Source organism: Saccopteryx leptura, chromosome 6 (assembly GCF_036850995.1).
Source record: "Saccopteryx leptura isolate mSacLep1 chromosome 6, mSacLep1_pri_phased_curated, whole genome shotgun sequence".
Lineage (NCBI taxonomy): Eukaryota > Metazoa > Chordata > Mammalia > Chiroptera > Emballonuridae > Saccopteryx > Saccopteryx leptura.
The window spans coordinates 192,953,622-192,965,490 of NC_089508.1; the positions used below are offsets into that span (position 1 = coordinate 192,953,622).

At 63.6% G+C, this 11,869-nt stretch overlaps 1 protein-coding gene across 2 annotated transcripts in view; it reads left to right on the plus strand.

Annotated features, from left to right (window-relative positions):
* RADIL (Rap associating with DIL domain) overlaps nt 1-10,343 on the plus strand; it is a 54,950-nt gene extending 44,607 nt beyond the window's left edge. Inside the window, exons 8-15 of one of the 2 annotated variants that reach the window (XM_066344427.1) lie at nt 146-383; nt 1,026-1,198; nt 5,171-5,321; nt 7,891-8,081; nt 8,168-8,513; nt 8,850-8,989; nt 9,340-9,479; nt 9,868-10,343. In XM_066344427.1, the coding sequence (XP_066200524.1) occupies nt 146-383; nt 1,026-1,198; nt 5,171-5,321; nt 7,891-8,081; nt 8,168-8,513; nt 8,850-8,989; nt 9,340-9,479; nt 9,868-9,973 (1,485 nt within the window). In that variant the 3' untranslated portion in view covers nt 9,974-10,343. The remainder of the gene's footprint in view (nt 1-145; nt 384-1,025; nt 1,199-5,170; nt 5,322-7,890; nt 8,082-8,167; nt 8,514-8,849; nt 8,990-9,339; nt 9,480-9,867) is intronic. The other variant, XM_066344428.1, reaches the window with a different exon arrangement.
* Nucleotides 10,344-11,869: the final 1,526 nt, after the last annotated feature.

Consider the following 11,869-nt stretch of genomic DNA (forward strand, 5'->3'; position numbering starts at 1 on the left):
CTGTGGGCCCTTTGCGGGGTCCCTTGTGCCTCCCATGCAACCTGCACCTTTCACAGAGGCGGGTAGAGCCCCACGGGTCACCATGTTCACTCCGCCCCGTGGCCGGTGCCCAGGCCCGCCCACCGCGCCGTCCTCTCTCCCGCAGTCCCTGTACATCTGCCTCCCGGCCCTGCTGGAGTGCCCGCCGTTCCCGCCTGAGCCCCGGGAGAGCTGGTGCCCGGCCCCCCAGCTGCCCGAGGAGCTGTGCCGTGTCGTGTCCGTCTACCAGGCCACGCTGGACCTCCTGCAGCAGACCCAGGTGCACCCCGAGATCGCTGCCCAGGTGCTGGCCTACCTCTGCTTCTTCTCTGGCACTCTGCTCTTCAACCAGCTGCTGGACAAGGGTGAGGGCCAGCCGCCTGCGGGGAGGGGGCGGGAAGGTCACGGAGGGGTTCCCGGAGGGGGCGGGAAGGTCACGGACGGGTTCCCGGAGGGGGCGGGAAGGTCACGGACGGCCCCGGAGGGGGCGGGAAGGTCACGGACGGGCTCCCGGAGGGGGCGGGAAGGTCACGGACAGGCCCTGGAGGGGGCGGGAAGGTCACGGACGGGCTCCCGGAGGGGGCGGGAAGGTCACAGACGGGCCCTGGAGGGGGCGGGAAGGTCACAGACGGGCCCTGGAGGGGCAGGATCCCGCCAGTGTCTGCACAGGGCTCCTCAGTCCCAGGCTGGGCAGGGTCCACGGGGCGGGATCAGGGCGGGGGCAGAGGGGCTTGGCTGGAGTCTCGGACCACATCCCTTTGCACGTGGGACTCGGTGGCAGTCATAGCCCCTCCCTGCCGTCTTCACCCAGCCTCCCGTGCCCCCCCAGAGAAGGCCACGGGCAGGTTCCTGCCTTAGGCCCGATGTGAGGTGTCTCACTCGTCCTCTGAGGACTCGAGTGGGTGCGTACAGGCACGGCTGGTCTGCGGCCTGGCTCCCCCGGGGTGGGCGGGCAGCGCACCTGCTCTCCGAGGGGCAGCCTGGGCCTCACCCCCCGCCGCCCCCAGGCCCTTCTCTGAGCTGCTTCCACTGGCCCCGAGGCGTCCAGGCCTGTGTGCGCCTGCAGCAGCTGCTGGAGTGGACCTGGAGCGCTGGCTTTGGGGAAGCCGGGGAGCGCTTCTTCCGGAAGCTTTCCTGCACCCTCAACCTGCTGGCCACTCCCCGCGCCCAGCTCATCCAGGTAGGAGGGGTGCAGAGTCAGTGCGGGTGGGTGGGGTCGTGCTGTCCCTCCAGAGTCACCAGCCTTACCCACCAGGCCAGGGGGGGGGGCAGACCTGGCCGTCCGGCCTCAGGGCACTGGCAGGGCTGTCTCCACTCCACGGCTGCTGCCTGTGAGCAGGGAGATGCCCCACAATGTCTGTCTAGACCCGGACCTGCAGCTGAGTGTGTGACCCCCACAAGTGCTGCGGGCTCTGCAGGGGAGATGAAAAGACCCTGCAGTGGGGAGACCACCCAGGGTCAGCCCATGGGCTCAGCTTAATCACAAGAGTCCTTCCACGAATATGAGGACCAGAGAGATGGGACAGAAGGAGAAAGAGGGACCCAACCTGCTCCTGCTGCTCTGCAGAGGGAGGAAGGGGCCACAGGCCAAGGACAGCGCGGCCTCCCCGAGCTGGGAGTGGCCCTCAGCCACAGGCCAGCACAGAAGTGGTTACCTCGGCCCTACGCCTATCAGGAGCCAAGTTCTGACAACCCAGGTGAACTAGGAGAGGGGCCCGGCCCTGCCACCTGGACTTCCGCCCAGAGAGGCGCCCAGACTGGACGGTGCATGCCTGCCGCTCCAGTGGTCCTCGGTCACCGCGGTCAAGCTAAGCACCCCTCACCTTCCTCCCTCACCTGGTGCCTGACAGTCGTCACAGATCAATGAATCCAGACCAAGGGTGGTCCCTTCCTGCCTGGAATGCACCCAGACGTGCCTGGGAATGACTGAGTGTTCACAGGGCGCTCTGGAGGGAAGTGTTTGAACCCAGTGGGCAATGTGGCTGCTTTGCCATCTCCAGGCAGGGCCCTGAACTGACCCAGCGTGGCCAGCACAGCACGATGTCGTGAAGGGACAGTGGGGCTTTCAGTCTGCTGTAAAAAATGGAGCACTCCACCTCTACCCAAGGGTCGAGCCCCAGAAAGCCTCCTGTGACCCAGCACGGCTGTTAGGGTACCAGAAAGCCTCGTGTGACCCAGCACTGCTGTTAGGGTACCAGAAAGCCTCCTGTGACCCAGCACAGCTGTTAGGGTACCAGGAAGCCTCAGTGTGACCCAGCACTGCTGTTAGGGTACCAGAAAGCCTCCTGTGACCCAGCACGGCTGTTAGGGTACCAGGAAGCCTCAGTGTGACCCAGCACTGCTGTTAGGGTACCAGAAAGCCTCCTGTGACCCAGCACAGCTGTTAGGGTACCAGGAAGCCTCAGTGTGACCCAGCACGGCTGTTAGGGTACCAGAAAGCCTCCTGTGACCCAGCACAGCTGTTAGGGTACCAGGAAGCCTCAGTGTGACCCAGCACAGCTGTTAGGGTACCAGGAAGCCTCAGTGTGACCCAGCACTGCTGTTAGGGTACCAGAAAGCCTCCTGGGACCCAGCACTGCTGTTAGGGTACCAGAAAGCCTCGTGTGACCCAGCACGGCTGTTAGGGTACCAGAAAGCCTCGTGTGACCCAGCACTGCTGTTAGGGTACCAGAAAGCCTCCTGGGACCCAGCACGGCTGTTAGGGTACCAGGAAGCCTCGTGTGACCCAGCACGGCTGTTAGGGTACCAGAAAGCCTCCTGGGACCCAGCACGGCTGTTAGGATACCAGAAAGCCTCGTGTGACCCAGCACTGCTGTTAGGGTACCAGAAAGCCTCGTGTGACCCAGCACGGCTGTTAGGGTACCAGAAAGCCTCCTGGGACCCAGCACTGCTGTTAGGGTACCAGAAAGCCTCGTGTGACCCAGCACGGCTGTTAGGGTACCAGAAAGCCTCGTGTGACCCAGCACTGCTGTTAGGGTACCAGAAAGCCTCCTGGGACCCAGCACGGCTGTTAGGGTACCAGGAAGCCTCCTGTGACCCAGCACGGCTGTTAGGGTACCAGGAAGCCTCCTGTGACCCAGCACAGCTGTTAGGGTTCTGCACCGCTGCTGCACGCTGAGCCCTCAGTGTAGACGGCTCTGCACCTGCCTGTCACCTCAGCCTCACAGCATGCCACTGTGGGACGCCCAGCTGTGACCTCTGCTTCATGGCGGCCAAGCTGAGGGCACAAGCCAGTGCGCCATGGAGCCGAGTCCCTGGGAACCACTGTTGTTCAGCAGACACTGAAAACCAACCACGTGTCAGGATCTGTGTGTCCTACTCAAGTGTCTTTTTTAAGTTATTTTTTTAGTATACAAGTGAAGCATAGATTCACTTGAGCACATTCAGAAAATGGGAACATCTAAGTATAAGATCACAGATTAAACACATGAATTTAGTGTGTTCTCTCCTAAGAGACCACTAACAAAAGCAAAGCAATGCTCTCCAATGGCCTGAGCCAAGGACAGAGAAAGCACAGAGACAGGTCAGGGCCTGGCACGCGGCCCTAGGGGCTCCCACGGCAACAAACATCTAAGTCCAAAGTTGTTTTTTGGGTTTTTTTTTAAGCTCTTTAAAAATGTGAAAACAATTCTTAGTTTGAGGGCTGTACAAAAACAGGCCTTAGGCCATCGTTTCCACCTTTTGGAAGATTGTTCTGGGAGAAGAAACTTAAAAAAGCCACTTACATCCTCATAAAAATAAGATAAGTATCTATAAAATTAAGAACAGGATTCTATAAATAAAAGAATAAAAAGAATTCTTGGAAGTTAAAGTTACAGCAGCAGTGGTGAAAATTTCAACAGCAGAGCTGGAAGATGAAGGAACCACCCAGAAAGCAGCGACAGTAAGCGGGAAACGGCCCCCTTGGACATGTCCCCGCACCACCAGCCCTGGAGAAGCCCCAGGATCTCTCCTGTGTGAGGGGCGTGGCTTCCCGGACCTCCAAGATCAACAAGAGCCACCTCCAGTCAAGCGGTGGCTGTCTCAAGCTGGTGTGTCTGTGTGTGGGGGGCGTGTGGGCTGGGCTGTTCGCAAGAGGACATCCCCCAGGGTCTGCCCTGGTCCCTCCCCTCATAGCCTGAGGCTATTGATTGGCTTTTTAGTGTGGACACTGGATGACCACAGCCTGGGCCTCTTGATGTTGGCAGTGAAATCAAGCGAGAGAGACACAGGGTGAGAAAAAAAGAAACTAACAGACCAGTGCGTGAGGCCCAGCATGCAAACAGCTGGAGTGCAGAAGGCGCAGACAGAACGGGGGCCAGGCAGTCAAGACCAACCGAGCCGACCCCTGGACTGGAAGTGCAGCCAGCGGACGCAAAGGCCCAGCAGCCAGGGCAGCGCTGCCCCTGGACCGAGCACGTGGAGCCGGGAGAGTGGACAGAGAGCTTGTGAGCTTCGGAGAGGAACAGAAGTGACATACCTGAAGCCAGGCCATCAGAATAGCTCCCGCGTCTTGCGAGCCACGTGGGAGGCTGGAACGCGAGGAGCCGCGGGGTCCCAGCACGGGGACTCGAAGTCAGACCTGGGGGCAGCCCCACGCGCAGGTGGCAGGAGAGGAACACCGAGCCGACCCCCCAAGGCCACCTTTTCAGGAGCTGCTCGAGATGGTCTCAGAAACAGAGGCCGCTTGGAGAGGGAAAGGGCTCTTTCTTTTCCCAGATGGTGGGGCCCGGGTGCAGGCTGACTGACGCGTGGGCTGGCTCAGTGACGTGCTCAGGACCGCGCTGGGGTCCAAGGGAGCTCCCCCCGCCCCTGAGCCCACAGAGCTGGTCTCGTGTCACCTGAGGACAGTGCTGGGCCTTCCTGCCTGTTCCACCTGCTTGCCTTTGTGATGTGGGGAGAGGCGGGGACCGTTCCATCTTCCCGAGTCCCAGTTGTCTTGTGATGTGAGGGCGCCTTCAGAGGACCAGGCACTGGCCTCACCAGGGGACAGCTGCCCACCCAGCTCTCACGTGGACGCCGAGGCAGCCAGGGCGAGCTGCCCGCTGGGGGGAGATCCCGCTGCACCTCCCTCTGACCGCCTCCTTGACCTCACTGTCTCACATGGACAGTGACCAGTGGCGGCCGCTGTCCTGGCCCTCCGCCTTTGACACGAGCGCCTCTTGTCACCCAGATGAGCTGGGCTAATCTGCGGGCCGCGTTCCCTGCCTTGAGCCCCGCACAGCTGCACCGGCTCCTGACCCAGTACCAGCTGGCCTCGGCCATGGGCCCCATGAGTGCCTGGGAGCCGGGGGCCCCGGACGGCCCCGACGTCCTCACGGCAGGTAAGCCCCCTCCTCGGGCACGAGCGAGCATGCTGGGTCAGGGGGGCCTCCCGGGGAGCCTGCAGAACACCTCCTACCTCTGCCCTGAGCCATCTTCCTCCTCCCCGGGACAGCCACAACTGGGGGGTGAAGGAGCTAGAACCCACGGCCAGGTTCTAAGCTCTGGGCTCAGGTCACGGAGCCCGAGGATGGGGCCTCAGCCAGCGCACAGCCCACCAGGAAGAGAGCAGTCAACCCGCTGGGCCCACTGCTGCCCGTGGGAAACGCTCCTGCGCACAGGCCAAGTTTGTTCCCTCACACTGTGCACAGGGACGGGGGCCCACACAGATGTTCCCTCACACTGTGCACAGGGACGGGGGCCCACACAGATGTGCACTCACACTGTCCACAGGGACGGGGGCCCACACAGATGTGCACTCGCACTGTGCACAGGGACGGGGGCCCACACAGATGTGCACTCACACTGTGCACAGGGACGGGGGCCCACACAGATGTGCACTCACACTGTGCACAGGGACGGGGGCCCACACAGATGTGCACTCACACTGTCCACAGGGACGGGGGCCCACACAGATGTTCACTCACACTGTGCACAGGGACGGGGGCCCACACAGATGTTCACTCACACTGTGCACAGGGACGGGGGCCCACACAGATGTTCACTCACACTGTGCACAGGGACGGGGGCCCACACAGATGTTCCCTCACACTGTGCACAGGGACGGGGGCCCACACAGATGTGCACTCACACTGTGCACAGGGACGGGGGCCCACACAGATGTGCACTCACACTGTCCACAGGGACGGGGGCCCACACAGATGTGCACTCACACTGTGCACAGGGACGGGGGCCCACACAGATGTTCACTCACACTGTGCACAGGGACGGGGGCCCACACAGATGTGCACTCACACTGTCCACAGGGACGGGGGCCCACACAGATGTGCACTCACACTGTGCACAGGGACGGGGGGGCCCACACAGATGTGCACTCACAGTGTCCACAGGGACGGGGGCCCACACAGATGTGCACTCACAGTGTCCACAGGGACGGGGGCCCACACAGATGTGCACTCACAGTGTCCACAGGGACGGGGGCCCACACAGATGTGCACTCACACTGTGCACAGGGACGGGGGCCCACACAGATGTGCACTCACACTGTGCACAGGGACGGGGGTCCACACAGATGTGCACTCACACTGTCCACAGGGACGGGGGCCCACACAGATGTGCACTCACACTGTCCACAGGGACGGGGGCCCACACAGATGTGCACTCACACTGTGCACAGGGACGGGGGCCCACACAGATGTGCACTCACACTGTCCACAGGGACGGGGGCCCACACAGATGTGCACTCACACTGTCCACAGGGACGGGGGCCCACACAGATGTGCACTCACACTGTCCACAGGGACGGGGGCCCACACAGATGTGCACTCACAGTGTCCACAGGGACGGGGGCCCACACAGATGTGCACTCACACTGTGCACAGGGACGGGGGCCCACACAGATGTGCACTCACACTGTGCACAGGGACGGGGGCCCACACAGATGTGCACTCACACTGTCCACAGGGACGGGGGCCCACACAGATGTGCACTCACACTGTGCACAGGGACGGGGGGGCCCACACAGATGTGCACTCACACTGTGCACAGGGACGGGGGCCCACACAGATGTGCACTCACACTGTGCACAGGGACGGGGGCCCACACAGATGTGCACTCACACTGTGCACAGGGACGGGGGCCCACACAGATGTGCACTCACACTATGCACAGGGACGGGGGCCCACACAGATGTGCACTCACACTGTCCACAGGGACGGGGGCCCACACAGATGTGCACTCACACTGTGCACAGGGACGGGGGCCCACACAGATGTGCACTTGGTACTGATGAGACAGCATCTCTCCATTAGCATTATGTGTGATACACACAAAAGTGGAATTAAAGGACACAGAGGAGACGTATACAGCAGAGCTGCAGACAGTGCCCCCTCACCTGCTCACCTGGGGTCTCGGCTGGGACAGGAGAGACTGGCTCTGGGCAGGGGGCAGGGGGCAGGGCTGCAGGCTCACTGGACCATGTCTGCCCTCCCATGTCCAGCCCGCTGCTGAGGCCTGTGCTGGGAGCAGAGCCTTCCTGCGGGCTGGAGAGTGCTCATGTCCAAGTACCAGCGCACACATGGCCGCCCTGATCCCCCTGCTGTGTGTGTGTGTGTGTGGGGGGTGCACAGGAGCAGGCAGGTCAGCGCAGGGCTGTCCCCTTCCGGGCTGAGCACTCGGTTCCGGAAGGGAGTCAGTAAGGCTGGAGCTCCAGAAGGCAGGGCCTTGTCTGTATCCTGGGTGGTCCCTATCCTGGGTGGTCCCTATCCTGGGTGGTCCCTATCCTGGGTGGTCCCTCGGGTCCAGGAGGGACCAGAGTGCAGTGTGGGCTGGTCACTCTGGTCTGCCCCCCCCACTGTACTTGGCAGGTCAGTCTGCTTGTTACCTGGTCCCTGGTTTGGGGGGGCGGCCTCCTCCAGCCCAGTGGTCAAGCAGTCCTTGCCCCGCCCACAGAGGACATTCTGGAGTCCTATGAGAACCCCCCACCCATCGTTCTCCCGAGTGAGGGCTTCCAGGTGGACTTGGAGGCAGACTGCCCGGATGACGGCATCTACCAGCACCTTCTCTACTTGCGCCACTTCCTGTGGGGCCTGCAGAGCAAGCCCAGTCCCAGCGCGGGGACGCCCCCGCCCCAGGCCCTCCAGGTACTGCTGAGCAAGCTGCCCCTGGCCCGGGGAGGGAGCGGGAGAGCTGGGGGCTCCCCGGAACCTGAGCGCTCTCTCTCCTCCAGGGCTCGCTCCTCCCCACCCCCGAGGCGCACCTCGAGAGCCAGAGCTGCCCCTTGGCACCCAGGGACCCTGGCAGGGGAGCCCGGGAAGCGGGCCAGGCGCACCCTGCGCCCCCCGCCGGAGCTTCCCAGGCACAGGACCTTCCAGGAAGGCAGCTGGGCGTCGGGCGCCGCGGGGGCCCCCAGGCTGGGCCCCTGCACACAGACTCCTCCTGCCTGCTCACGCCTCCCGGCACCCCACTGGAGCCCACTGGCCCTGACTGGCCCAACCCTGGTGGCCCCCGTGGGAAAGCACTTCTGGAAGGGAGGCAGAATGGGCCAGGCGTCCAGCCGGGGGCAGCTCTGGAAGGTGAGACCTGTCACCCGGCTCACACCTGCACTCCAGCCTCGGGTCCTCCTGGTGTCTGCAGGTCCCTCTGGGCCACTCCCTCCCAAGGTCCTGTTGGCCGTGCACGGGGGGCGTTCAGCTCCTGCCTGCACAGCCTGCAACCCCAGGTGCCTGGAGACGGCTCCAGGGGCAGACTGGGCAGCAGGGCCACATGCAGCCTCCCGGGGAAGCTCAAGTTGCTAGGTCGAGGAAGGGGCGGCTCAGGTGACATGTACTCCGCATCAGAGACGTGAGGGCCTGGGCTGGATGACAGGTGCGGGCTGCTGCAGGCTCCACTCCTGCCCCTTGTCCCCCCAGGAGACCCTGTGACCCCCGAGGACGAGCCCCCTCCGGCCCCCTCTAGCCACAGCTCCAGCAACGAGGACTTCTGCTACGTCTTCCTGGTGGAGCTGGAGCGCGGCCCCTCTGGGCTGGGCATGGGCCTGATTGACGGGATGGTGAGTGGCCCCCGCACCTTGTGTCCTCACGGCGTCCTGGTGACCAGACTCGGGCCAGGCCTCACTGATCACCCGTGGAGACGCGGGCACTTGGGACCAGGGTCTTGGAAGGGCACCCCCGTGGAAGGTGAGGGAAGGATGGGGCTTGCAGGAGCCACCCCCAGCCTGCTGTCCTCAGACCCAGGGTGTCCATCCTGGGCCTGTGCGGGTGACGGTGTCCAGCGCTGTGCTTGCAGACACGTGGGTGACTGCTAGGCAGGGCCTCCGCTGAGGACGGGGCTGAGGTGGCCATTGAGAGGGCACCTGCTCTTGGGGCCCACAGAGCCCTGAGGCCTCCGTGTCCCCTGCAGCACACGGCCCTGGGCGCCCCCGGCCTCTACATCCAGACCCTGCTCCCGGGCAGCCCTGCAGCGGCCGATGGCCGGCTGTCGCTGGGAGACCGCATCCTGGAGGTGAACGGAGGCAGCCTGATGGGCGTCAGCTACCTGAGGTACCCCGGGCGATGCTGCCAGGGTGGCCCGGGGCAGGTCCCCTGGGGGACAAGTCCCACTCACTGACTGATCCAGAGAGCAGTCCTGGCCTTACCCTGCTTTAGAGACAGGAAGTGGAGGCACAGCCCCAGCCCAGCGCTCTGTTTCCGCCTCCCACCCTCCCACCTCTCCCCTCCCACCTCTCCCCTCCCCTCCCCTCCCCTCCCCTCCCCTCCCCTCCTCTGACCTGAGCCACAGGCCCCAGGACTCCGGTCCCCAGGGCTGGGGGTGGGCAGCCTCGCCCCTTCCGTGCACTGGGGACCCCTGGGGGAAGGCACCTCCCGGTGGCTCTGCTTGCACCTCGAGGGGAGCCGGGCAGGACGTCCTCACCCCGTTCGCTGGTTTCAGGGCGGTGGACCTGATTCGACATGGGGGGAAGAAGGTGCGGTTTCTGGTCGCCAAGTCTGACGTGGAAACAGCCAAGAAGATCCGCTTCCGCTCGCCCCCTCCCTAGGGCCAGAGTCCACGGCCGTTCCTGAGGGGTGCGTCACCTCGGGGCACTGGCCACCCTCACCCCGCGCATAGTGTCATCTTAGTGTATATTTTATTTATGACAGATAACACTAAGTTGTGATGTTTGTTACAGAGCTTTTATGTTTGGAGATTTTAATGAAGATGTAAAGGTTGAATAAAATATCTTTTGTATTCTTGGAGAGCAGTGGTGTGGGAGTCAGGGAGGCTGCTGTCCTGGGCTCCCCCAGGGCCTGCTGGGGGGCACCCAGTCCCCTGCCCACCAGCTCGGAGAGACCCTGGGAGGACGGTGAAGACCGCCTCCGCTCAGCGCAGAACAAGCAGCCTGCCCCCAGGACAAGGCTCTGGCCACCACTCAGCAAGCAGGTGGCCCAGTACACGTGCAGTGCAGACCCAAGGGATGGGCCTAGAGCCCCCAGGTTCTGAAGTGAGTCTCACCCACCCTGGTACCTGGGCGGCTCTAGGGCTCAGCCCTCCTGGTTTCCTCTGGTCACTGAAGCCACGGCTGGGCCCTAATGCCAGGCTCTTCATCTGCGGTCCAGACTGCCTGCACCGGCCACTGCTCTGTCCTGGCGGGGGCCCTCTACTGCTGGCTGGCCGTGGGCAGCCATGTCGGTAGTGGGGTGACAGCTGCCCGAGTCCTCACCTCCGTGCCAGCTTGGCATCGTCAGCAGGTTCAGCAGATGGTGGTCCAGGGCTGCCTCAGAGCACAGGGAGCCTGCGGCCGGGCTCTGGACCAGGGTCCTCACCTTCGATGGGAACAGAGACCCTGGGGACGAAGGGTTCTGGCCAGTCAGCTGCCCAGCCCTGGCAAGGCCTCTGCCGTGGAGGGCACGGGAGGGAGCTGCGCCCGCGGGTCGGGGTAGGTCCCAGGACCCCTCCTGCTGATGGCGGCTCCCACCGTTTCCAGATGCTGGGTCACTGGTCACTGCACTTGTTTACGGCACACGGGAGAAGCGGGGTTCATGCTCCCCGCCCGCCCCGCCTCTCTCCTCTCTAAAATCAAAATCTTTTTAAAAGAAGTAATTTTAAATGTGTGACATCCCAACAGAAAAGAAAAAACACAGCCCCAACCTGAGTTCAGAGAGGACCCAGTTCAGAGGGACTGGTGGCTCACCGGGGGCCTGCGCCCCACGCGGGCGCCCCCACGCGACCCCGGCCTCCCTGGGTTCCTGAGGACCAAGCCGGCTGGGTGCGCCCCGTCCTGGGGGAGTCAGGGTGCCCCTCTCGTCCCACCCACGTCCAACCGGCGTGCTCCGCCTGCCGCCACCGCGGTTTGGGGAAACACCCCGAGGCCGAGGCCAGGCGGAGCAGAGGGCGCCCCCTCCCCGGCGAGCCCCACCCCGTTTCTCAGGGCTCGAGGGGCGAACCCTCCGGCCAGGGTGGGCGGAGCCTCTGTGGGCGGGTCAGGACCCAGCCAGGCCCGTGGAGCGGCAGCGCCGCCTGCTGGCCGGGCCGGGAAGCGCAGAGGCTGGGGGCCGTTCTGGCCTCACCACTTCCAGCGCGCTGCGGCGTCTCCCCGCTCGCTCGGGGCGATATCAGAGGGAGCCCGGAATCACTGCGCCGTCGGGTCACTGGGAGCCCCACCTGTGGGAGCCCCGATGGTGGGCGTGCCCTCCCTCCTAACAGCAGGAGGCTGCAGCCCCCTCAGCAGAGGCCCCAGAGCCCAGCCTGCGCCTCTTGAAGTTGTTCGGGAGCCTAAGAAGGTGCAGTGAGCCCTGGTTGGGTGGTTCAGTGGACGGTGCCGTCCCGGCACGCAGAGGTCATGGGCTCAATCCCCAGTCAGGGCATGCACAAGAAGCAACCCACGAGCACGCAGCTGGAGGGAACACCGAAGTGGAATAATGCATTGATGTTTCCCTCTCTCAAATAAATGTAA